The 27,015-nt window shown below is 44.6% G+C and overlaps 2 protein-coding genes across 7 annotated transcripts in view; one reads left to right on the forward strand and one right to left on the reverse strand.

The window, feature by feature from the left end:
• Positions 1-11,683, forward strand: part of phf21b (PHD finger protein 21B) — a 101,758-nt gene extending 90,075 nt beyond the window's left edge. For 2 of the 3 annotated variants that reach the window (XM_040150049.1, XM_040150058.1), the window contains exons 6-15: positions 1,235-1,555; positions 2,463-2,591; positions 3,746-3,797; positions 4,408-4,484; positions 4,663-4,717; positions 5,168-5,190; positions 5,910-6,068; positions 6,537-6,603; positions 6,690-6,793; positions 7,352-11,683. In XM_040150049.1, coding sequence (XP_040005983.1) covers positions 1,235-1,555; positions 2,463-2,591; positions 3,746-3,797; positions 4,408-4,484; positions 4,663-4,717; positions 5,168-5,190; positions 5,910-6,068; positions 6,537-6,603; positions 6,690-6,793; positions 7,352-7,606 — 1,242 coding nt within the window. In that variant the 3' untranslated portion in view covers positions 7,607-11,683. The remainder of the gene's footprint in view (positions 1-1,234; positions 1,556-2,462; positions 2,592-3,745; positions 3,798-4,407; positions 4,485-4,662; positions 4,718-5,167; positions 5,191-5,909; positions 6,069-6,536; positions 6,604-6,689; positions 6,794-7,351) is intronic. The other variant, XM_040150066.1, reaches the window with a different exon arrangement.
• Positions 11,684-11,854: 171 nt separating this feature from the next.
• LOC120803542 (rho GTPase-activating protein 8-like) lies at positions 11,855-25,973 on the reverse strand. 4 transcript variants are annotated; one of them, XM_040152109.1, is made up of 13 exons: positions 25,923-25,973; positions 25,050-25,108; positions 21,318-21,455; positions 19,969-20,056; positions 19,706-19,837; positions 19,422-19,508; positions 19,241-19,339; positions 17,266-17,376; positions 17,079-17,152; positions 15,828-15,905; positions 14,764-14,892; positions 14,019-14,122; positions 11,855-13,166 (listed from the first exon to the last, which is right to left on the reverse strand). In XM_040152109.1, exons 2-13 carry the CDS (start codon positions 25,087-25,089, stop codon positions 12,969-12,971), a joined length of 1,278 nt encoding a protein of 425 aa, XP_040008043.1. In that variant the 5' UTR covers positions 25,090-25,108; positions 25,923-25,973; the 3' UTR covers positions 11,855-12,968. The 4 variants fall into 4 exon arrangements, with proteins under 4 accessions (XP_040008043.1, XP_040008033.1, XP_040008013.1 ...); XM_040152099.1 differs by lacking the exon at positions 25,923-25,973 and adding an exon at positions 25,593-25,876; XM_040152079.1 differs by lacking the exon at positions 25,923-25,973 and adding an exon at positions 25,557-25,873.
• Between the last annotated feature and the right edge of the window lie 1,042 nt (positions 25,974-27,015).

Consider the following 27,015-nt stretch of genomic DNA (forward strand, 5'->3'; position numbering starts at 1 on the left):
CGTGTTGGCTGGATGAAAAAATGAGGACGTTTCAGAGGAGCGGCCATGTTGTTACCTGAATCAAAAGGTGCAAAGGCGAAGCTGGTTATAAAATAAAATGCATAACACGTGATGATGCAGGGCAACTGTCGAGCTAAGCACTGCGGTTCATCAGGTAGGCCCAGCTGATACTAATGCAGTCTACTGGAGCAGTCCTGCAATAAATCCTCATTCGCGAAGGTTCTGATGTTCAGTTTGTGTCTGACGGAGGTTTCTATTATTTTGTCCACCCCATTTACATCGATGAGTGTAGGCTAAATAACAGAAAGTCCTCTATGCGTAGAGCGGCACAGCTCAACGGCCTCCACAGCGGCTCCACACGGCTGAATCAAGGCGCCTCTGAAACGGTTTCGACATAAACTGAACCGGTCGCCTGGTCCCTGCAGCGGAACTGGGCTAAATGTCAGGCGGCTCAGCCCGAACTGTGTGAGCTGAACAGCAACGGGAGCGCAACATGCTGACGTTAGTCTAAATCCCCGCAGCAAGCTTCACGAAGCTATTAGAAGCTAAATAAATCCTGAATGATTGAAACCAGAGACACTGAAACACCCGTCTGGTCCTGTAGAGAAGTTTCCATCGGTGGCTGCAGTGCAGGCCGACGTCCACCAGGCGGCAGCACAGATTTCCTCTCAGTCAATCAAACAGAAATGAACTAAGACGCGCCAGTGACTCTCAGTGAGGACTCGGCTCAGACTCTTCATGCTTCACCCCCCTCCTCCGTCACTCAGGAGTGAGCGAGTCTCTGTCCTCCGATTGGCGGACGGGAAGCATCGTCAGGCGGCGCACAGCTCGGCGACCAGGAGGCTGAATGTTGTTGGCGTTTTCACGAAATAACATCCAACCTCCCGCAGCAGAGTTTACACCTCAGACTTCTTTGTCGCCTACGACGGGGCAACGTCCTCAAAAAGCCTGGAACCAGACGTTTGTTTTAATCTACAATCGACAGAAATGACCTGAATCCTCACGGTGAAGTTTCCCACGGTAGAGAAGAAGCTGAAACGGTGTCAGACCTTTCCGGTTCCTAAACACTTTAGTACTTATTGCTGGTCTATCGCCAGGCGGGAGCAGATCTTTGTGCTTCTGTGATTTTTGTCTGGAGGCCTGTAGATTTTTAGTTTTCTTTCAGGTCCTGGATCCCGGCTGAAGCCGCCTGTGTTAAAGAGTGTGTTTTCCTCCTCTTGTGGTCCTCCTGCAGGTCAGGCCAAAGACCCAGATCCCGGACAGCCTTCCCCACAGTCCCTGTCGGGAGCTGCAGCCTCTCAGCCTGCAGAAGGCCACCGCCGTGGTCAGCCCTAAGAGCCAGGGCCCCACCCTGCCCACCGCCAACAGCACCTTCAGTCCCGACCACCAGCCCAACGGCCAGAGCGACGCCTCGCCGCCCCCGGCCCCGTCGGGGGGCCCGGACTCCAGTGGCCCCGCCCAGCACGCCTCGGCAGGGCCGGGCGTGGCGTACGCCATCATCGCCGCCTCCCCCGCCACCGGCAACGGGGTGTCCGCCGTCAGCGAGGCCGTCAAGGTGCAGCCACCGCTCTTCAGCGCTGACGACAAGGCCGGTGTCTCCACCAACACTGAGTCTGAACCGTCAGGAAATTCACAGCTTAACTCAGATCCCGGTGACAGGAAGCAGCGAGTTCACGCTTTCACAGATCTGATTCCGATTCAGAATCGTCTGTAACATAAAATAACAGAAAAGTAACTGAACTCGTTTAGTCAACAGTATCTTAATCAAGGAATGCCTTTTATTTTGAAGGACATATTTGATTACTGATCCGCTGCATATAAATGTGGGCGTCACGGTAACCACGTTACTACAGTGCACGTCCAATTTGAAATGTCCGGCAAACTTTATTGACCACAGACAGGTCAGACGATCAGAGAGATCTGATTTGTCCACAAGAGATAACCACAAGGCCTCAGATTCAAAGAATGACTTTTATTTTGAAGGAGAGACTTAAACCCCAGATGGCAGCAGCTCAGAGGGATGAAAAGCGATTATTCATTAATATTCATTATTTTGAAGAGGAAGAGGCTCCTCTATGAATATTCGCTAAACTAATTATTTCGACCGTCACACGGTGGTTGACTCTTGGAGACTGAGATGGACGTTTTGGACATTGGTCATAGTTTCCTGTTATTTACAGACCAAAACAATCAATCTGAAGATCGTGCGTAGATCAGTCAAGGAGGAGAATAGCAGTTAGCTAATTCTCCGAGGCCAAACTTCTTCAGCTTCTCCTTCAGATCAATAGTCAACAAAGAAAACGTGAACGTCTCTAATGTTAGACGCAGAAAAGGAGAAAAACTGGCTGCAACCAGTTCATCTGATTATCGGGATTATTATTATTATTCTGAATTATTTTCATCCGCAGCTTTAGTTTTACACCATGTTAATGCTTCCTCCTTATGTGTGCGTGTGTTTTCAGGTGATAATAATCCAGCCGCAGGCCCCCAGCAGCACTGAGGGGTCCCCGGGGGCCCAGGCTGACCTCCCATCACAGGAGGCCCCGCCCGCCCCAACATCCCCCTCCCAGAAGAAAGACGAGGACCCAGAGGTGAGGGAACGCACTTCAGCTGACACGCAGAGTAAACGTATAGAAACTTGTATTAGTTGTGATTCATCAAACACTCACTGTGGTTTGATTTAGTGCTTTAACTGCAGACGATTCTCAATCAGTGGAAAAAATCCAATTACTCTGATCAGTAATCTCAGATGATCCAGCAACAGCTGCTGCTCAGTGTCCCAGTGTCCCCCCAGTGCGTCTGCAGTCGTTAATCAAACAACAGTCTGTCGTTGAGGGAATTAAATTATCCGCCGATAATGAGAAACGACACAAAGTACACAGTTTCGGTGCAGTTCGCCGCGTCCATCCAGCAGGGAGTTCACATAACTTAACACCAGTGTGATGTTCGCCAGTCAGACTCGGCCCACAGCCCGGTTTTCCTCTGCAGTCGCTGGGAATGAACGTAAGGAGAGGGAATAAAAGCAGTTGTAACATGTGACGCTTAAACTTTAAAACGACAGGTGAGACTTCAGATCAAAAGTCAAGTTTCCGCAAAATATGAATGGATTATAATTCGCTTAGCTGATTAAATGTGGATGCTTATTTTCCCGCTCGGTCCTTTTGACCTTCTTGGTCCTAACGACGCAGAAGATCGTTCTCTATTTGACAGAAAACCTCAATTTACAACCAAAGCTGTTTAATGTATGAAAGGGAAAGTCAGAGTTCAAACGGCAACAAGTCACATGAACTTAAACCCAGAATATTCTGGGGTTTAATGGAAATAAAAGTTTCACAACTAAATTCAACCAAACCATATAAGTAAGTTCATTTCAATTTAATTTTCTCATACCGTACATGTTAGTAAACAGAGGATATTCTGAGTTTAAAGGGTTGGTCTTTGTTGATTTGATGGGTTTTTTTTTAAATACATCTGACTTTAAAAAAAAAAAGCTGTGAGGAAAAACGAGCCTTTTCATGTAGCGTTAGCAGAGAAACAATCCCATAATTCACTCTGCTGTTGAGAATAGCTTTACCTCCGGCAGCGGGATGGAAGTAACGCAAATCAAAGCTGCTTGTAAACGCTGAGTTTATGATGAAAATAAACCATAAAGCAGCAGATGGTCTGGAGAAAAACGTCGGTATTTTCAGAATAAAACGTCAGACGCTTCACCTCACCGTTAACATCTTCTCTGTGTGTCTCTCAGAAAATCGCCTTCATGGTCGCCCTCGGCCTCGTCACCACAGAACACCTGGAAGGTGAGTTTACACCTGGCGCCGAGCGTGGAGGAGAGAACAGCAGGGGTTTGGTACGACTCGACATTTTTGTTTCGAAAGGAGGAATTAGATCTAGATTTTGTACAGGTTGAATCGGCTGGTTGTTCACCTGAGCGCTCTATCGAAGGAAAAGTGGATGCAGCGATTTTCATTTTTAAACCCCTTGACAAAGAATGTGCTTTAGACTCGGCAGCTGATCTCATTAGTTGTTTAAAGAAGTCATTCCATTAGTATTGAGACAGTTCTGTGAGCAAACAGAAGCAGATTCCAGCTGATTAAAATAAGTTTAAGGCTGAGAACATAATGATGATTTTATGTTGTTAAAACTTTATTATAAAACTCCACATTTCTTCCAGTTTTCCAGGGAAAAGGTATAAAATGTTTAATTAATAATGGATCCATTATCTCTACTGAAGGCTAATGAGCCTCTGAACAAGCTGAACAAGTACAAATGACAAACCAGCATAAGATTCAATAAACACGGAGAAGAATATTTATTTTTTTTACAACCTCACAGGTAATACAGCACACCTGAAACTGAGCCGTGTGATTGGTTGGTCACACAGTGAGAAGTTGTCTTTTCTCTGAACAGAAATCCAGACGAAGAGGCAGGAGAGGAAGAGACGAAGCACAGCCAACCCGGCCTACAGCGGCCTGTTTGAACCCGAGGTCAGAAAACTCCTGTTTAGTTTCAGGGATCAAATCAACCAAAACATACCAACGAGTAACTAACCGGTTCATTTTATTGTAATTTTCTGCCAACAGGCACATTCGTAAACAGGATCTTCAGATTTTAAACGTCGATTTTTAATGTTTTTTTTTAAATTTCCTTTGTGTTTCTTTGCAGCGTAAACGCCTGGCGTCACATTACCTGAACAGCTCGCTCTTCCTGTCAGCACGAGGTAAAACATCCTTTGAGTTAGTGATGTTAAAGGTCGCGGTTCAAAGCCTTTGGTAAAGCCTGGAAAGAAAAGAAAAAACCCTGATCTCTAAACATCAAGGTCCACAAATTTCACAACACGAGTGTTTTTTCTCGTCATAATAATGAGGAAACTCTCAGTGAACAGCAGAAGCCTCAGTCTACCTCCAACTACATTCAGCAGAGTCATAATTGGACTGTGGATGTCCAGAGATGTCGTGTCCAGTAAGAGAGGAAATAAAATCAGCTGCATCTGCTATCAGATATTCAGATGAGCCTATTTCATGACGTAGAGTGTGGAATCAGATTAAACGGTGATTGACAGCCATTCAGCCGAACCGTACTCACATCCAGCCGCGTTTCTGTCTTCTCCCTCTGGTGTTTTACTGCTGCTTGGCCACTAACCTCTGCTCTGCTTCCATTGACATGCTAGACACCGAGGATTTCTGCTGGAAGGTAGGTCACATGACGTCACACCTCTGCAGCGAAGACGGGCGTGAAGTAAAATATTTTACTTTGAAAAACCATCCAACCACCTTCTCTGAATGTAAATTCTCTTCACGTTGCTCAGATCGATCAGGTCTCTGTCCTGACTCCTGTCACCTGATCCAAGAGAAAAAAGTCGAGAGAAACGACTAAAAACCCCGGATTTTTAAAAGGAAATAATTCCGGACCAAGTTTCTGAATTTGCAAAACTGAAAATTTTAAAGAGAAGAATTCGAGCCACTTAAATTTAGACGAATGGATTTTCAAAGTAAAATCTGTAAATATCAGTTTAATGAATTGTTAAGATGATTACAGCCTTTATCTGCTGCCAGAACATTTCTGCTACGTTTGATTTTAACATTGGATTGTTTTGAGTCTTCCACCCTGTTGGAGGTGGTCACAGCTATTTTCCTTCAGACATTCCTGTTGAGACTTTAACGTTTATTTGAAATCATCAGTGCATCTGTAGCTACACTTCTGTTCAAACGTTGCCCGAGTTTTTCTTCCAACTGCGGAGAAAACACTGTGTCATTTCACTGCTGCTTCACCTCTAACACAGTTTAACTTCCTGTCCACTAAACTCAACCGCAGACGTTTTTTTGTCCGTTTGAGTTAAACATTAACTGTTCGTCTTAACAGGTTCCATCGAAGTTGGTAAATTCACTGACGATTTCTCTGTGTTGTGACAGGAGGGCTTGGAGCATGACGACCACTGTGCCGTCTGTAAGGAGGACGGCGAGCTGCAGCCCTGCCACAACTGCCCCCGAGCCTTCCACCCCGACTGCCTCCACCCGCCCCTCAAAACCCCCCCCAGAGGCCCCTGGTACTGCCCCAAGTGCCAGAAGAAGGTAGGACCTCCGCTTTACTACGTGGTCCCAAACTAAAGAGGAAAAAAAAAGGCCGGTTGTCGAGCAACACGAGGCGGGACTTTTATCTTGGGTGTAGTTTCTCTCTAAGGTGATACTTGGAGAATACTCTTCTTCTCTTTCAGGCCGATCCCACCCTCATGTGTTTAAGTAAATATGAAGCTACAGCCAGAAGGAAGTTAGCTTAGCTTAGCACAAGGACTGGAAGCAGAGCCCACCTACGAGCTCCTCTAAAGCTCACTGACATTGAACCTTGGAGCGGGTGTTAAAATTATTCTTATAACATCAAGTTCGGACTTGAATTCTAAAGCTACAATTACGATAGTGGTTTAAGGAAAACTTGACAAAATCCCGGGAGAATACTCAGCTGTTTTTTTTATTTTTAAACTCGAGGATGTTGCAGTCATGACGACTAATACGCAGTATAAACCTGTTGTATCTGCTCTTCAGGTTCTGAATAAGGAGAACATGTCGTGGCCACAGAACTTTGTTCAGTCCTACGTTACACACAAGACGGGTAAGAAGAGGTTTCTCTTTGTGAGACTGAGTGTGTTGTGTTTATACGTGTACTGATGAAGTGTGTGTGTGTGTGTGTGTGAGCAGTGAGGCAGGAGGAGAAGCGACGGCTTCTGAGAAGAAACAACGAGCTGAAGAAAGAGTGCACTCATCTGGAGGAACAGGACAAGCAGCTCAACAAGACGCTCAAAGTAAAAACAAACGCACACACGTGTTCATAGCACAGTCACACACTTTGTGTTCTGACCTACAGCTGCACTAACTGCTTGATCAGACTTCTTGTACTACTACTACAACTGGCTTGCTACTGCTAACATCACCTTACTGTATACTACCACTCTTACTACCACACTACTAACTACCTGCCACTGCTTACTGCTACTGTCACCACATATTTACTAACAGCAACCTATAACTACTACTACCTACTATGACACTACTACTACTACCACTACTACACTACTACCTTACTACTATACACTACTACTATTACTATACTACTACGCTACTACTACCTACTACTACTACTACTACTACTACTGCTACTACTACTACTACTACTGCTACTACTGCTACTACTACTGCTACTACTACTACCTACTACTACTACTACTACTACTACTACTGCTAGTGCTATTACTGCTAGGCCAACTCTTATGAGCGTAAAAGGGAAACATCCCCGAGCCAGTTGTGTCTTCCCACCCTTCCGGCTGACAGGAAGTTGACCCTGCTGTTTCCCGTGTCTGCAGCAATGTATGGACCTGAGAGAGAGACTCCTGGGTCAGCAGAGAGACACTCAGGCGTCGCTCGACCGCCTCAAAGCTCTGATCAGGTTGATCCAACGCGACCAGGTCATCCAGGTCACCATGACGACCACCACCACCATCGCCGCCTCCCTGCTCTCCCAGTCCTGGATCAAGCCCACCAGCACCGCCGCCCCGGGCCCCTCGGCCACGCCCCTGCAGAAGAGCCACGCCCACAGCCCGGACAAGCTCAACGACTAGCCCCGCCCCCAGGCGCTCCGACTCTTTTACCGAAACGTCGAGGGCCGTGATGATTTCTTTTCTCTGAATAGCATCTAACCATCTTTTCTCCGAGAGCTGAAAAAAGCGACAAAAACTGAGAGCCTCCGTCCTCCACTCGATTCAAGTATTTTTTAAGACCCAACACCTACAGTGCTTACGAGATTTCTTTTTTTAAGTTATTTTCTATTTATTAATGTTCTTGGCCTTAATGTATTTATTACAAAAAGTTAGACTACAGAGCCGCTGCGGGAACACGAGGACGTTTTCCTGCGCGCTCCGAAAGATATTTCCCTTTTTTTAACCACAGGTATAATTATTGTTCTGCATATAGTGAGAGAGAACAGTAGAGTTAGTCGTAGTCAAAGAAAACAGGAGCCATGGAAGCGAAAGGACTGTACATTGATATATCCGAGTAGGTGTTTGTTCTCATTCTCCTATGAACAATGTTTTTGCCATAATAATTCAGGAAAATGTTTTCATCGTGTATGTAAACGCGTACGAGCCTTCAAACAAAAACAGAGAATAACTTTTTTTCAGTATTAATAGAGTTAAAGTCAAAGAAAAAAGTATTTAAGATAAAACTACAGAAATTAGCATTTCTAGTGGAGATTTTAGTATTTTCATGCTGATGCCTGTTGATAAATGTAAGTTTGGAGTATTCAAGGGGATCACTGTACATATGTTGTATTATTATTATTATTATCATCATCAACGCAGGTTTTCTTGGTTGTCAGACTCAACTGGAGTTCACATCTGAAACTGAGGCGAGTCCCTGGTTGTCGAACTGTTTCTTTTCTGCGACGGCAGCACAAACAAGAACGTGACTCCAGTCATATTCTCTCTGTTTTCCCATTAACGAGTAGGAAAAAGGAATTCAGTTACTTCAGATATCTGCTTGTTGAATCTAAAAGGGAGGGGAGAGGTGTGCCTAACTTAGGAGTAGAAATATTAGGGCAGCCACTAACCATCCTTTTCAGTCGTTTACGGATTCTCTCAGCTCACTGTGACCTATCAAATGCTTTTTTTCTATTTAGGGCCGATAAATACGTTTAAACTACTTTTGTTTTGTTGGAAATTTCTGAACCATGTTCTTGTTTCTGCTGCTGTTCCTCGACAACGGGGACTAAAGTGTTGTTTGTTCACAGCTGCACTCGAACACAAACATGTTGACGGACACTTGAGTTCAGTTGATGTGTGATGCATCCGTTCAGTCCCTTTTCCCCTTTAACCAGTATAGAAAATATGCCAAAAACTCTTTGTTTTTGTACTGGGATCGTTCATCTATCACTAATGTCTATAGTGCTTTTTTTTTTCATCCCTGCCTGTTTTATATTTTTTGCTTTGAAGCTTTTTTTACTCGTGTTTCTTGAACGTTTTAACAGTGACGAGCCTGTTAATGCGACAGATGAACACTGCCTCAAGTACAAATCGTTTGAATATCCAGGGTTTTCGTCTTTGTTGCGTCATTTTATGGACACCGGTCAATCAGAAATGGGACAACTCTGTCAAACTGCAACAACACTTTTTGACTGTCGGTGGACCCGCGGGACAGAGACGACGTCGTCTTTCATCGCGTCCCTTTGGTCCATTTATCTCGCTAGTCTTCCTGCTGGTCCAGAGAGGTTCCGCTTAAATGTTAAAATCGTAGATTTAGTCCATTTTTTATTTAACTTTATCATACTGTACTCACCACACAGTCGAGGTGCAGCTCTCTGCCACCTGTTGATGCACAAACATGAACAAATGGTTGAAATAATTCAGAGAAAAAATGTCTTTATCATAAGAAAAGAAGAGGGAATTAGTGAAGTTAGAAATGAGAAGAGGTGATTTCCTTTGATTTGAATCATATCCTGGTCACCGGTGTTTGGCCCCAAGTATCAAAGATACCGAAAAGATCCTTATTGTTGGAGCAGCATCATCTGCGCGGCACAAACAAATAGAAATACTGGCGCTTCGGCGGCGGCGAACGAGTCCGACCACCGAGCAGTATGGCATCGAAACGGTTACAGAACACAGAAATGTTGAAAGGCCTCAGTCTGCCTCAAATGAACCGGTTCACACAACGGAAACTCAGGGTTGTCGGACCTTCTGCTTCGGACGCAGCCGAACAGGCGACTGACCCGAGGGACAGGTGGTCTCATACGACCTGAGAGGACGTTTGTTTGAAGGAAACTGAGGCTTCAACTCGGACGGTCTGTTTTCCTCAGTCCAAAGGAGTGTTTCTCTAAAAAAGGGCTTTTCGTTTTCCACTAATAGATATTTAAAAAGCTACCAGTGAAAAATAATTTCCTTGAAAAATGACAATTGGCAAAGACTAAGAGGAAAGGATCCAAGTAACTCAACTCTAGTGCTGAAAATAATTTTCATTTTCAATTAATCATCGTTCTGTAAAATGCCGTCATGTCACGTCCTGACAAATCATAAAACTGATCCTACACACGGACACGTAAACCCTGAAACCGAGTTCAACTGTGTGTGTGGCGATAAAGTATTTTGACATAAAAGTTGTGCTCTAACGACAGAAATGAATTGGTTCAGTTTCTGGTTTAATTCTGCTCCCACGCGACTTATCAGTGACGCCATGTTCTCCGGACGCAGAGGAGCGCAGACCTCGAGCAGCTCGGCTCAGAGTCGACTGTAACACAACAAAAAGTCTCTCACGGTATCAACACACAGTAAAGGATCTTCTAGGTCGACAAGTTCTCGCCGTCACACTGAGCCAAACGCACAAGCTGATCAGAATACAGAGCCTGGACGGTGTCTGCACGGGGACATTTTTGATCCTTCAGATGACCCATGTCTGCATGTCACACTTACTCTGTTTACTCAGCTCCTGGTAAATCCAGGTGTTAGAGCAGCAGAGCTGTAGAGCCTCCTAACACCCGAAAAAATTCTTTACACTTGAACTAAAGCATCTAGAATCAGGGGAAAGGAGCAGAATTTAGCATAAATGTAACGACGTGATTTACTAACTGATCCAAGTGTTATAATGTTTCTTGACATTGCTTGAGCTGAGGCCGGCTGCCTCCACGGACAACAGAAAACCCGTTACCCAAAGCTCCGCTCCACCTCAAACACATTAGACCACCTTTGTTATCCATTAACCTGACTGGCCTTTTGGTGTTTTGGGGTTATTGTTTCAGCTCTAGCATCAAGTTTCTGGGGTTCTCTGTAGCTGCAGACTGAGTCATTTCAGGAACAAAATGATCGAATGACCTCTCCCAGGCTCTGTATCTGTAAGACCGACAGACAGCAGATGTGCATCAACACCGCATCTGACTTGCCTTCAGAAATGAATAAAATCACCATCAGGGCGGAGCTGGTTCAGATCGAATCTCGCAGCTGGATTTTACCTGGGTGAAGCGGTCGAGCTGCCGACACCAGAATCCGCCACGTGACGCATATCCAGTCCTCACCTGAGAGCTGCAGGGGGGGGGGAAATCCAAGATGGAAACCATATCAGAGCTCCGTGTCGCGTCGATACCGCGCCGTCACACCCCGCCTACCCCCTAAAAAGGAATAATAAAAAACAACCCCACCCGTCCCTCTTCATCCATTTCTAGAAATCTTCTCCGGGAGAAACTGTGCAGTGCTTAAACAGATCTATTTTAATACACGACACAACATTTGAACAAATGAGAAAAAAAAAAAAAGTTAGAACATTTTTATATTCTTTTATCAAGGAGCAAAAGGATTAAGAAAACAGAACATTGGGATTTTCTATCGTTTGCCAGTTCTGCATTCTGACTTCTAGCTTACAACCTTCTGTGTATTATTTTGCCACGAGGAGGCGACGACACGACGAGGGTGTTTAGATGGAAACGAAAATGTCTGTTGGCTGTTGAAGTAGAAGTTTTTTCTTTGTCATTAATAAGGGGACTGTCCAGTGGATAGTGTGTATAGGAAAGTGTTTGTCTTAAATATGCCAATGTAGTTTTCTCTTCTTTATGATGCATTAAAAAGTTGATCGATGGAAGTTGCTAAATGGTTAAAGAGTAGTCTCACTTTTTTGTACCGAGTTCTTACGAAAAACTGAATCATTAATAAACAAAATTCAAGAACAAAAAACTCTGATTCAAGTGTCTGTTTTCATGCGATTTACACGGAATTGAGTCCAAACAACAATATGGACGGTGGCGTTTTGCTTTTCTTCTTAAGTATTTCTCTAAAACATTAAAAACATCTTCAGGTCTTGAAGAAGATCTAGAAGGACTACTCTTCATCAGGACCGTGTGTGGGTGGAGTTTGATCAGATCTGATCAACAGCTACCAAACAACCCAGCGCCTGTCGTCAGATTTTGAATTTAAATCTCGCTAAATCCCGACTGGTGCGCAGACGTCCGCGGCGTCGCCTTTTCCACCAGAGACCAGCTCGTCTCAAACCAGCGAGGAGGGTTTCACTGTTAACGCCGTAAAATGCGTCGGTCACCGTTGTTCAAACACCAAATTTAAACTACAAACGTTCAAGTTAAAAATGTCCGAGAATATCGCAGTTAATGCCGCGTTCTTTGCAGAGGAATCTCGACAAGCCTCAACAATCCAGTCGTTGCTCTAGAGTTCAACGGTTCCACTTCCTGACTGTAACGATCTGTCCGGGCTTGTGTGCGTTTTAATGACGTTACAGTATAAAAGGTCTCTACTGGTTCAGGTCGTTGAACTGTCGCATCTCCAGCACCAGTGATTCACCGCACAAAGAAACTAGCACTTGACAGAATCCACACACGGTCCTGTCCACCCGTCCTCCACATTATTACTGATTACTGAAGGACAAAATCCTCCACTAGGATTTTATATATTTTATTAAAGTGCAACAGAGAGAGTGTCGTTAACTGTTAATAAAATGCATCAGGTTTGGGTTAATCTGGTGAATTAGATATTCAAACAAAGGCTCTTGGTCACACCGGTACCAAATCCAGTCTCATCATAAATGAGTCCTCCTCCCGCCACCAGTGAAGGTGAAGATACAGTATTAAGAAGATACCATCGTTTCGACCAGCCCTAGTGTCTGTGTGTGTGTGGGCAGGTGAAGTCTCATGGCTGTAAAGGGGAAACTCAAAGTCCAAAATTGTGTCCACAATGTGAAGGGTTCGTCCTCTGAGCAGCAGCAATGAGCTCAGGAGGTTTCACGACACTCTGACCTTTAGATTTGGGGTTTTTTTCCGTGCAGAAGTGGAAACGGTGCCGCGGGATGAACGGCACCAAGTCGCGAGGAGTCGTCCTCTGGGGAACAGGAATTCCCACACACAGAGTTCGTGGATATCTCAGATGGAACGAACAAAAACATTCCCAGGGGACGAGTGACGGTCTGGATCCAGGGGGTGTGACGTGTTGATCCGCTGGTTCAGGGCGTTACCTGTCCAGCTGGGCAGTGGGAGCCAAACACGGTGTGGAAATGCTCAATGAGGAGCTCGGTGAAGATGTTGATGGGGGTCAGAGCGGTGAGGGAGATGGAGCCGTGACGGGGCCAGACCAGGTTGACCCCGAAAACACAGGCCAGGTTGGACGGACTCATTTTGTTCACGATGCTTTCCTGAGACACCTGAGGGGGACCAATCAGAGGGGGACCAATCAGAGGGGTTTAATGACTGAAAACCTTCCATGCAACATTAAACGATCCCATTTTTACAAAGCAGTGGTCTACAGTGCTTCAGCAACTAACTACTGATCACCAGAACTAGTGATCAGTATGTGGAACAAGAAGTTCCTGCCACGTGACCCTGCTGCTTTTCACTGACTCGACTGAAAAGGTCTTTATTTTGACCCTTTGTCCATTTTCTTTCATTTAAAGCAGGTTGAGCTGCATTTTTTTTAGTGTAAAAGTTGCTGCTGTTTGTTTTCATGACGGGCAGTTTGGAATTTATGAGGAAAAGTTGGGAAGATTTTTATTTTCCTGTCAGTCTGGTATTGATTATGTTATTATTGTTCTCATTGTGTCATTTATCTCTCCACCTTTTGTCTCATCTTCCAACTTACTGACCTTCCTACCCACCATCCTCTCTCCTGCGTCCTCGCTTCCTACCCACCATCCTCTCTCCTGCGTCCTCGCTTCCTACCCACCATCCTCTCTCCTGCGTCCTCGCTTCCTACCCACCATCCTCTCTCCTCCGTCCTCGCTTCCTACCCACCATCCTCTCTCCTCCGTCCTCGCTTCCTACCCACCATCCTCTCTCCTCCGTCCTCGCTTCCTACCCACCATCCTCTCTTCCTACCCACCATCCTCTCTCCTGCGTCCTCGCTTCCTACCCACCCCTTAGGTCCGTGACAAAAATAAGGTTGAGGCTCAACAGTTCACCATTATTTCATTTCTGCTGTTTTTCTTTCTCACAGAGAAGCAGCCACTTCCAGTGCGTTTATTCTGTGCTGTGAATGTGGCAGGTACATCGAGACCTACCATGTGCAGGAAACACAGCAGGTACTTCACCACGATGAAGTTCTGCTCAGGAAGACTTTCGACGATCTGTTTACACCGCGTCACACGGAGAATGCTCTCCACATCTGGGAGACACAAGAGGAGAAATGATTTATGAATCAATGATTTCAATTATCTAATTGATTTTCTCTACTCCACGATGACCCCTCAAGGAGGCAGAGTAAGAAAACAGCAACGGACAAATACAATGACTTATGTGTATATTTTGTAGAAAGGTAAATTATTGAATATCTAAATTAGAAAGCAGGAACAATGATGATGGTGATGAAGACCCACATTCATGGTGAATATTTTCCCCTCGGTTGTCACGCGGTTTCTAACATTCCCAAACATCTACGTTGTACGTTAGGATCGGGATTATGGGATTCCACTTCCTCACTTCCATAGAGGAGGATTGGTACGATTGGCTGGTAAAATAACTCGTACTTTAGTGCCACATTTTGCAACAATAAAAATAATAACGCTGATGATAACAACAACAACAACAACAACACAAAGCATGTACGGCTGATTTTATCCTTTTTTTCCCACATTTCAGTTTTGAGTTGTTTTTCAGAAACTTCCAGAAATGAATCTGAGTTTAAAAGCGTCACGTTTCTGTGATTTGGAAAATAAAGTCCCGTTTGTAAAACTCCCAGCTTTCCCAACAGGACTGTTATATTTCCTGACCTCTACTCTCTATTATGTTGGTGTGTGCAGGACTCACCGAGGATGTCCTGGACCTGGTTGTAGACTCTGTAGGTGAGCAGCGGCTCAGGCAGCTCTCGGAGAAACGTCTTCAGGATCACGGCAGGGACGTGGACGTCGCCGTACTGCTCAAAGTCCACGGGTTTCCCTGAGAGGATCCGAATGATAAAAAATCATCTTTATCTCTACAGCACTTTTCAAAAACGAGTTTACAAAGTGATTCATGGATTAAAAACAAAGACGGACTACAGTCTAATGCACACCGGCTCACGTAAAACTGAAAATATTGTTTCCATGAATACAAAACACTAAAATCCATTCGGGGCGTCGGTGCAGACCCTTAACAGATTTATCCTTCTTCAGAGCCTGAAAACTGAAGCTTGTCCTGAGGGCGACACTAAAAGAAAAGTCCAGATATTTAACTGGTGGATGTTTCCAACTTTGAGCCATGAAATGTTGAGCTCAGTGTAAAATAATAAGGTTTAGTCTCAGCTAGTGAGTTTAGTTCCTGTATCAGCTTAAATTTAATCGTCCGTTTACTTTTATTATTACTGTCACTAAATAAAAGCTTTTAATAATCTGTTCATACTTATAAGTATTTTTGCAGGGTCCTGGTTTAGGTCCATACCCGGGAAGCGTCAATGCGCTCAGTTATAGTCTTAACTTTATTTCAATCTGCCTATCGGATGAGAGGAGCTCTCCTTGTCCTGGGAGTCAAGCGAGGATCTAAGTTGGTGCAAGTGGCCGAGATTCACTTGGACAGAACAGGGTTTAGTGGCGATATGAGGTTTCAGACGTCTGTTCGATACGAGCTCAACCCCGACGTCCAGTGATGCGACACAATGAATGTAAAACCTCCTGAATAAAACTTTGATTGGACCAGGGGACATTTCATAGTCTCTCTTCTCTCCAGCTGAAACAACACAGACGGAAATTCTTCACGGAGACTGAGCTCTAATGAAGTGGACTGAGACAGACTCCGACCCCGTCTACAGCCTGATGGTATCTGAGCTGCTGCGCACACACACACGTATTGATCTCCGCTCTCTGGTGCAGAGAGATAAACGTGGAGGCCCCACTCACCCAGGTTATAGAGCTTCTGAACGTCCTTGATGAGCTGAACACGAGCCGAACGCCTGAAGAGGCCCTCCGTCCTCAGACCTGACGCACACACACAGATCTAAATCAATGACAAATGCTACGAATCCACATACACAGTAGTGACCGGAAACTGAAGGAAGCGTCGATGTGAAATCATGGAAACCAGTAGAGGAAGTGTTTGTAAGCACCGTCAACCTGCATCGAACTGAGTGACATACACAACATGAGCGACGTATAAAATAAACGCACATGGATCTGCTGACGTGACTATCGGTGTTCGGATGGAGACCTGGACATAGACGATGTTATGGTGCAACAGAATATTAAACGTAAATGAATAAAATCATCACTTCCACTATTTTCCTCTATGTGCTTGGTCAAACACAGATGTCCTGCCAAAATACAGAGGAATTCTTACAAAAAAAAAAAAAACATGCTATAAAACAACAACATTTAAAAAAAGCCCCATTCAGACTGGATTTCTGTCTGCAGGGGAGGTGTGGCTGCTCCTCCCGTCATTTAGGGTCCGGAGTCGCGATCTTGGATTTTAAAGAGGATCTCTTGAGTTTTTTGCATGTGACGAGTTATTAAAAAAAAAAAAAAAAAAATCAGCTCCGTGTGAATATTTTTATTTTGTGTGAAAATGGAGGTAAATGTTTCTGCTAATCTGAAAGATGCAAACATGCTGACACCAACACAAAGGCCTGTCTGGGAACCGATAATGAAAAAAGAAAAAATTAAAGCCATCAGGAGAGCAAGAGCCTGTAAAAGCTCGTTAATAGTCTGTTGTAATGTACTGGTACCGGTATCCCTTTTGAGCCCCGTTTTTTTTAGCCTATATTTGTTCACATTCAGTCAAACCGTCCCATTAAAAGCTGCTGAACCAGCTGTGACCAGCTCCTGTTGCAGTGTAGCCGTGGACGTTCAGACAACGGTCACTGGGTCACTGTGATACTGAAGGAAACTTAAAAACAGGAAGATTCTGACTGAAGTTCTGCAGCCTCTTTTTCCTCCGGTTTCTAAGTTGGTTCCTGAGGCTTTATTCACGTTTACTGTCCCTGTCCTGTGGCTTTATCCTCCCGAGTGTCCACGTCTGTTAAAAAAGTTTAAAATCGCATCCAGAACGATGAGTTAAATTACCAGGAACCATGGGGAGTATTTGATCCCCCACCTCCCCCTATAATGTTCATCCTGTCAGAGTGGGGCTTTAGTCATCATCAGTTCAACACTCACCTTTCTCCTTCAGGTAGGCGACAGTCTGATGGATCACAGGAGGGATTATCGCCTCCCTGTTCTTCTCTCTGATGCTGTCAAACAAACACGCTTGATCGATCCCTTCTTATTTGATTGAAACCGTTAAATCATGTGAATTTATGAAGAGTTCGGTTCAGCTTAAGTCAACGTCAGGAAACAGACTCACTACTGCAGACTGACACCAAACTGCTGTGTGGGCAGGGGGGGTCGAGGCGGGGGAGTCTTCGCCGGGGGAGGGAGTCTGTCCTGCTGAGCCGCTCGTAACTTTTCATCATGGCTGTGAGGAGACAACGCAAAAACTACTCAGCAGATTATACTCATTAAAAATAACAATCAACACTTTAATTGCATAAAGATTTTTCAGCTAATTAAATGACAAACGGACCATTAGGACCAATGAACCGAGAACATTTGTCTTTTTGTTCACAGCATTTTGTTTGGTTCTTTTAATGTTCAGACTTTGATTTTATTTTTCTAATTTTATCATGTCTAAGTATGGGTAATTAAACTGTTAGAATTTCTCAATAATCGGTATTTTCTCCTCTGAAAATCACAAGTATGAAACACTTTTCATTATAGTTCTAATAAAGCTATTTGTATCTGAAAATTAGTTCATGTGTGGGGTTGACCCTAAAATTCCTGGGTGTCTGGGTTTGGGTTTAAGGAAGTCGTTGTTCTGACTGGTCCAGCTCCGGATAAACTTTAAACCAGCTTCGAAGAAGGAGAAAGATCTGGACTCGGGTCAAAGGTCAATGTTATAATCTGGACACTTAACTGGAGTTACGGTGCTGAGGATGTACAGTGTACAACAAAACTGAGTAACTGTGTCACTAAAATGTTAATTACAACAACAACGACAGTCTTCACTAGAGAGGTTCCAGTCTTTTATTTTGTTAATACTTTGTGAGTCCGCCTTTTTTCTTGACGACGGGTTCGATCCTCCCGTTCATGGACGATACCAGTCCCACACACATCTGTGGGCAGATGTTCTGCTTCTTCACATGACGACTCTCTTCAGCTGCTCTTTGCTGGAGGGGTTTCGTCGCTTTATAATGCTCCCTCGCAGCCCCACGTCGGCACCTTCCCACCTCCATGTTTCACGTCGGCCCTGTCAAGTCACCGTGGCGGTCCTGGTCAGGTCCACGCCAAACATGCTGGACCACAACTGATCCAAACTCGTTTATTTTGGTTTCATCTGAACAAAGAACCCGCTGCCAACATCCATCAGGCGTCTTCTCATGATCTCTGGCAAAGTTTAATCTGCAGTTTTCTGCCGTTTTGTGAGCAGTGGTTTTCTTCCCGGCCTCCGTCCGTAGAGGCCGACTTCCTGCCGTGTCCTCCTCACTGTCTGATCCGTCACTGAAACACCAGTTTCCACAGAGAATCCTTGAGCCAAGCCGGAAGCTCTGACCCGGCTGTTTTTCAGTGTGAGGTTGTGTAAACCGTGAACTGTGTGTGGCCTTGTTTTTCAAGGATGTTCACTGCTCCTTCCGTCACAGGTGTCGTGGCTCCTCCTGCACCTCCTCGCCGCGGCTGCAGCCGTGTCTCAGCTCATGTTCGGTCGCCTACTGATGCTCCTGTCCCCTCATCCATCTCAATGAAGTCTCACAGTCTGGTTTCTGACCGCTCAGGCAGTTTCTCACCATGTGGAGCCATGTTTCATTAGACACAACCCAGGTCAAAACTGAGCTTGTTCATGCATTTGGCTTTAACTGGAAACCACAGGCGTCCTCAGCTTTGTTGTGTTGAGGTTCTACTTTGGGGCCTGTGTTTTTTGTTCACGTGGTCTAACCAACCTGTTTGTTTTTAGTCCTGCATAAGATCAAATACCCCACACTTCAGCTTAAAAACAATGATTATTGTGACACATTGTTGTTGCATACTGTCAATAAAAGTCTATGTAGCGAAGGAAGTTATTTGTAACTGCAGGTCGCAGAGGAGCAGACGGACGCACCTCACAAATCTGTGTCAAGCAAACCGATCCAACTGTATTCAGGAGGCAGGTTTGAAAAAAGAAGAAAAAAAACATGTAGAAAAATCAGTGAGAGTGTAAAAGAAATATCCCCGAACTAGGCCCCTGCACGGTGTCCATCTCTACAACGCACAAACACGTTTCTCTGACGGAGAACGGTAACCTGTACCTGAGTACATCGGGAGGGATGATGAGCTGCTCGTAGTTCAGGTGATCTCGGAGTTCATCCAGGTAGTTCACGTACGTCAGCTTCTTCCCAAACTTGTGGCTGAAGGAAACAAAAGAAGAGGAAACTCTGGTGTAACCGAGGAGGGTTTGTAATGCGGCAGGTGAGTCTGAGGCGTCTCTACCTGATCAGAGGTTTGAAAATGTTCCAGACGATTCTGATGAAGTTTGTGGGATGAACAACGTACAGAGTCTTCAGGTTCTTCTTGTACCTGAAACAACGTGCGGACGGTACAGAAAGAACAAGTGCAACACATTTTACCGTCAGTTCCTCAACAGAAAAAGTAGGATCAGAACAGCTGAGTTCAAACATACAGACGAGGGTTTTCCAGCTAAAGTGCATTTTTATATAACCTGAATTTCTATCCAATCACCGAATCCTGAGTGGATTGAAAGCGAGGTGACGTACTTCCTGTCGAACTCGCTGTAAGCTTCTCGTAACCATTTCAGAGACGGCTTGTTGCTGCTCCTCAGACCATGATGGAAGTAAACCAGGATGTAGTCCATCTCCACATACTGGTCCAAGGTGAACTTCAGATACCTGCAGCAGGGAGAGGAAAGCGAACACCAACCATCTAAGTATTGAAGATTTTACGTGGTGGTTTTATGTAATGAGCAGACCTGCGTCATCCGTGTGTTCGCTGCGTGAAAAGGGATTTACTGTGGACGTACTCGAGCAGGCGTCGGTGGTTCAGCTGGTGTGACGGCGGCAAACAGCAGCTGCTGAAGATGATCAACTTCCTGCCGTAGTTGTCGTCCCCTGGAGACGAGACAGACTCTTTAAAGCCTCCTCCACTGAAAAATGTGCTTTCCTCATTGTTACTTGACTGCGATGGTGTCGACTCTGTGCAGAATGATGTTAAGTACTGTGCAAGAGTTTAAGGCACTTTGGATGTTTAGATTCTTGTCTATCCAGCCAGAGTCATAAATAACTGTCTGCAGAGACCAGGAGAACAAGGAGTCCTGCAGCAGATGGTCTGGACCCCACAGAGTCCTGATCTCAGCTTCACGGAGTCAAGTCTGGGACCACATGAACAGACAGGAGACACTGAGACGGACTGAACTCACAGAAGAACTGAGGCGGGTTCTCCAAGATGCTGGAAAAACCTGCCTGCAAGAACCTGGAAAACTGTGTGCGGGTGGATCCAGGAGAACCGGTGCTGGTTTAAAGGCAAAGGGGGGTCAAAGCAAATACTGATCTGGTTTAGGTTTTTTCTCTTTACTGCAATTTAGATGAAGTTAAATGAGAAATAACAACTATTCATCGTATTAACAATAAGAATAATACACCTGAACATACCTGCAGGATTTATGACATAATTTGGAGCCACTCGTCATCCAGTATGTTAAACTTTAGAAATGAACAATATTTGCATATTCAGAGATTCTGGAGATGATGATTTAATTTTAAGAATTTTTAATGAGCAGGTTGAACTTTTTGTGATAAAAATCATATCAGACACAAATTGTTGTTCAAACCAGATTATTTTTTTCGTTTTAAAACACGTCTGTATTAGACGAACTGAGTTTTGTCTTAAAAACACTGCAGAACAGTAAAGAACAGGATGGAATAATAAGATTATTTCATGTGCAAATTATTTACCAGTGTTCTGAGTAGAATAAATTTACCGGGATACTGATTTTGACCATAATCGCCCTGTCCACCACAACTGTAATGTAAACTGGATTTTTATTCAAAATCCACTTTTGAATCCACCGGGGCTGCAACTAAGGATTATTTTCATTATTGATTAATCTTCATATCATTTTCTGGATTAAGCCAAAGATGATGTATTCAGATTGCTTGCTTTGTTTGACCAACAATCCACAATCTAGAAATATTCATTTCACTATCAGATATGATACAGAAAAGCCCCGAATCTCCACATCTGAGAAGCTTTAACCGAAAGTTATCAAAACAGTTGCTGGTACATTCTCCTTAAATCGATGAATCGATTTACTGTTGCAGCTCTAATCTTCAGTTAAAAACTCACCGATACTCATAAAAGCAGGCTACTAACCAGAGACCTGGATGATGCCGTGCCGAGCCACGTCATAATACGGGTGGGAGGTATCGGGACTGAAGCTGCTGCTCGGGGGAACTGATGGACTGTCTGTGACGTCCCTCCGGTCCTCGTCCTCCTCCTCCTTCTGAAGTTCTGTCAGAGGTGAAGGAAAAATACACCTCAGAAACAACACTGACGTTATTTTCATTGATAACAAGCCCCTGGTCTGAAATCTGGGTGTCCTCGCTGATTCTGACCTTCTGTTCTAGGAAGAAAAAAAAAGAAAAAATCTAAATCTTTCATGGTGTTGAAAATGTTTCTTGTCTCAGGCTGATGCAGAAAAAAAACTGGTAAATGCATTTATTGTTTCCTGTTGCACAAGTATGAAAGAATAATTATAAAAATAAAACTTATTCTGCTAATTATGTTGTGGTCTGATGCATCAAAGTTTTCATTTCAAATGCTTAATTTGTGTGTTTATCCCACTCAACAAAACAATGTTAACAGCACAAAACAACAACAACAACAACAAGGAAAAGAGAAACACAGTTACACAAATGCAGACTCCCCGGGGCTGCTGCTCCGTCACTTTAGCATCTGATGCAACACTGACAGTAAATCAAAGTTTGATTATAGCAGCGCCTTCAAAAAGACAAACATCGGAAAAGATGCGACATTTCAGGGATTAATAAAATGATCCGAGCGGTTTAAATCTGTCCGCATACTGAACTTTATGACACTAAGCCGCGGTTGAACCAGGTCTTTATTTACAGTAACATAAAGACACAGCAAACCCATCAATAAACTAATAAAATATTAACAACAAATAATACAAGAAATACATACACGTGTGTTGTTGGCACTCAGGATGCTCAGGACACGTTCTCGTACAAAAAGTAAACATTTCTTACCACAACAGAAGCACTAGCCTCATTTTTACCAGAAGATCTATGATCCTAATCGACTAAAGGTCCAGTTTTAAATCCCCTTGGAGATAAATATTATATGGTCTTGATATAAGGGAGTGACACTGAAGGAAAAAACATCAACTCAGTCACAGATTCCCCCTCAGCACCGGCTACGTTTTCTACATTATCTCCTTATATGTTCATAAAAATACTGATTACCAGGGGGAGAGAACACTGGAGCAGAGCCAGGGGACTGGGTGGAGGTGGGTGCTCATTCTGCGGCTCTGGGGGAAGTTTTCTATAAACACACAGTCTGTGTGATAACAGAGAGGAAACAATCTGCTCAGAGTGAACGGACAAAAGGCTCAGTTTAGTTCAGAGAGGCAGGAAGAGAATGACAAACTCTGACAGAGCCACTGTAAGACACGTTCACCCACTCATCTGTAAACCAGCAGACGGTTCAGTTAAGTGTCGTTTCCATTTGTGGTGAAGGTGAAAAACAACAACAACAACAACAACAACAACAACATGGACAACGAGCAAAACAAACCCTCAGAACGACAGCAAGCACAAAAATAAAACTACACGCATTCGTACTACATGCTCACCGCGGTCACGTAAAAGCACCGATACCGTCCACATCTTGTGGTGTCCACCTTCGTTTCCAGTCAACAATACCATCACTGACAAAGTGTCACTAATTTAAACACGTCACATTTCCTGCGGTACCTTCACAATAAAAAGCCAGCCCTCGGTTCGCCAGTTGAATGCTTTTAATGTGAAGCAACGGCAGTAAGAAATGTTTGGTCTGTATCGGCAGGAATTTGATTCTGGCCTCAACTGAGGTTTATTTTCACTGTCGATTCATCTGCCGATTATTTCCCTCAACCGATCGGTTATTCCTTTCGTCAATGAAAGGGCAGAAAACTGTGAAAATGCCCATGAACACCCATTTGCTAGAGCCAGGTGACCTCCTCAAACGTCTTTTTGTCCGAGCAGACTTTCAGTTTCCTGTCCCGTCTGTGCTCGCACTGGTCGTTACAGTGGACGTCCGTCCTCCGCTGAAGCGTCTGCCGCTGACAGTCCACGTGTGGATGTACGGGACAGCGTTTACCTTTTTAAAATGTGCCCTCGTACGTGCTGCGGGTTTTTATGCACAAGTAGGATTTAAAAAAAAAAAATAAAAATTACATTGCTGTGTCATGTTTGCAGTTTCCAAAGAGAGAAACGTGTTTACAGGTTAGGCGATAATGTGACTTTACACAGTTTCATATTCAAGGAAGCAACGGTGCGGCTCACTGTTCCCAGGATGAAGTCCGAGAAAGCGCTTCACAAAACATTTATCCATCAGTGCCCGAATCCAGCCCCGGATCATGACCCTTTGACGCTGCTAGTGGCGTCACGTTTGTCTTGTAGCTCGGACTTTAGACTCATAGAATTAATATTAGACGACTTAAAATAGAATAAAAAGCCCAGCAAACTCAGATAAACTCCAATAAATTACTGGCAATGACAACAAGTGGCCAATGTGACGCAGTGATATCAATAATTTCTTATAATTTGAGATTTCCAGGATTATATCGGCTCATTATAAAAGATCATTGCTGGGTCCGTGTGGCACCTTTGTTCTTCAGAACTACCTCTGTAGTTGGTTTGAAACTATTTATTAAATGGGGATGAATCACTCAGATTTGAAGTGGGTCTTATCCAGCAAAGCTTTTAGTAATGAAATCACTTCCAAAGAGACAAAACACACATGGCAAATAACAATGCAAACAAGGAAGTGGCCGGTAGGAGGTGGGTTTCACCTTCCCAAGCCCAAGATTAAAGTTTAGTACCGGTGTCTTGTTAAATGTACCTGTTGCCATTTCTTCAGCTAATGATTAGTTTCATTAGCGGCTGAGAAGCAGATTATTTTTTTTTTGGCTTAATTTTTTTTTGATTGTTCAGTCGATAAAATATCAGAAAGAAAAGGTTAAAAATGAACAAAATCTTGAGATGTTTTCAAAAAGTTGTGTTTCTGTCTGAGCAACAGGTTCACAACCCAAAGACATTCAGTTTGCAAGGATATAAAACAGAGAAACCAGAAAATATTCACCTTTGAGAAGCTGGAGCCAAAAGAACTTTCAGGCATTTTAGCTTGAAAATTGTCTAAAAACGATTCAACGATTCTTAAAATAGCTGCACATTAATTTGTCGGTCATCTAATTGATTAAGTGACTGATCACCTCAGCTCGAATTTTCATTTGACAGTGCCAAAGCCACTTAGACGGCAAAAAGTTAAGAAAGAAAAAGTCACTATTTCCACCCACAGTAACCTCGGGTCAGAGGAGGTCGACACCGAATGCACAGTTTGGAAATTTAAACACTTTTCATGTACGGATCAGTGAGCAGGTCCACCTGGTACGGGCCCAGGGGCCTCAAGGGGTCGGGGGGCCCAGGGGCCTCAAGGGGTCGGGGGGCCCAGGGGCCTCAAGGGGTCGGGTGCCCCGGGACCTAAAGGGGTCGGGTGCCCCGGGACCTCAAGGGGTCGGGGGGCCCCGATCCACAGCCTCTGTTTTCAGTGACTTAACATTTCTTGGTGGAAGTTGAAAGAGACGCAAAAACAAACACAAAACAACCACAAAAGAGTTGTGAAATAACCAGCAAGCAATGAAAAATGACCGCAAAACGACTGTTAGGAGAAATAAAACTAGTACAAAACAAATAGAGAGACACAAACAGACATATAGTTACCACAAAGACGCAAAGAGACACAAAACCAGCACGAACTCGTCTTTCTTGTCTCTGGGAGTCTGACGGAGTCTCCCGTCTCGTCCTGTGGTCGGATGAAACTCACCTATTTCTGCCAGCGGCTCCAGATCAGACGTCGAGGTCATTTCTGGTGGATTTCAGTGTCTTCAAGGAGAAAGAGGAGGGAAAAAAACAAACAACAACAACAACCATCAGATCAGCCACCGGTACCAGAGAAAGCTGAGGTTCATTCCCCAGAAATGAAAGGAGACACATGAAAACCTCCAGGAACCTTCAGCGTCTATGACCCGGTGATGAACTTTATCGGCAGGAGAGTGAAAACGGCGAGGGACGTTAAAAAAAAGCGGAGTTTAAAGACGCCGAAACGTCCGACGGCGGCTAACGGACGGCGGCAGCCCGGAAAGTGAAAGCTAGTCGGCGGGGAGCTGCGATTAGCACCGGCCGGGCAACACCTGAGCGGGTCCGCCGACACGTGAAGAGCGAAAGACAAAAAGCGAAACTCAAAACACACACACACACACACACACACACACACACACACACACACACACACACACACACACACACACACACACACGCGGTTACGGCTCACCTGCCCGCCTGCCGAGGCGAGGGCGCGGCGACTCACCGGTGGCGCTGCGGTGAGCTAACACCCATAAAACCGACAGGTAGAACGAGTTGGTCCAAACTTCCTCAACCGACCGCCCGCTGGCGGACACACTGCGCATGCTCAGTGCCGGGTCACCGAGGGAAGGGGCGAAGGAGAAAATCCGAAGTTTCTTCTTTTAGTTTCATCGATTGTTTTTTTTTTCTTCAATCACTTAAAGCCACAATTGATCATATGATGACGAATCACTATTATTTACCAGTATAAATATCACGCAGGGTCACGTGCTCACACCTACATCACTATGTGGACGTTATTGCAGGACGTGGCTTCACCGTGTCCGCATCTCACCTGTGGCGATACACCTCGTTCCGCCGGCGGCAAAAGTCAGATCGTCAGATCTTTTGGTCACGCGGGAACACCGACGCCACGGCGCAGAGATACGAAAACGCGCGCACGTTACCTTTTTATGTCGAGTACAACGTGCTAGCGTCAGAATTCACTGTAAGTCGATGGAAGTGCTCATTGTGCTGAATACCTGATTGGTTACATCATTATTATTGATTATGATCACTGATTCATTGATTACTGTTGCAGGCGCATGTAACGAATCTCGTTATTCTCGTCTTGGTCTTTTTATTTCGTCGATTATATTTTGTACCATTGGTCCGAATGTGCAAAGTAACTAAAGCGGTCAAACCGAGTTTCCCTCGGAAATATGGCGGAGTGGCAGGACCGAGGTACTTTTACTTGAGTACGCGTACTTAGTTACTCTCCACCACCGTCCGGATGGGTGGGACGCCGAGACCCGGGGCACTTCCCGGGACGCGGGCGTCGACCCCATCCGACCGAGGCCGAGCGTGAGGCGGCTCCGTGAGGCGGGCGCTCCGCCCGAAAATCCCCCGGGCGAGTCAGTGGGTCGGCGGGCGGCAGCGCTGAGGCGCCACGGTGGCTCCGTGAGGGGGGGGGGGTTCCCGCGTCAAGAGGAGAACCACGGTGGGATTTCAGCGAAAAAAGTTATTCACAGGTTGTATTATTTTCCACACAGGTGCATGTCCAGCATTCAAATGATGAAATACACTAAAATTATGTATAAAAAAATTAAAACGATCAATTTGAAGGCGATATTTAAAAAAGGGGACTAAATGAAACAGGTCAAAACTGACTGGGTCTCGAAAAGGTTCATATTTGTGTTGCTTTTGATTTAAAAAAAATTGTCCAATTGACAAAATGTTTTTTAATATTTTCCAGAAGAGTACAGCTTATTGAGTTTTTATCTTTCAGATTCAGTGACTCTCCTGTTATGTAACATCTGCTCAGTGGTGTTTCATCATTGTAAAATCTCCAACTCCTCTGGTTCCTCTAACTCTAATATTTTCCTGCAGTCAGCCGGGAACAGGGTGGACGTGTATTCGTGTGGAGCGAGATAAAACCAAAAGTCCCA

Source organism: Xiphias gladius, chromosome 2, assembly GCF_016859285.1.
Source record: "Xiphias gladius isolate SHS-SW01 ecotype Sanya breed wild chromosome 2, ASM1685928v1, whole genome shotgun sequence".
Lineage (NCBI taxonomy): Eukaryota > Metazoa > Chordata > Actinopteri > Istiophoriformes > Xiphiidae > Xiphias > Xiphias gladius.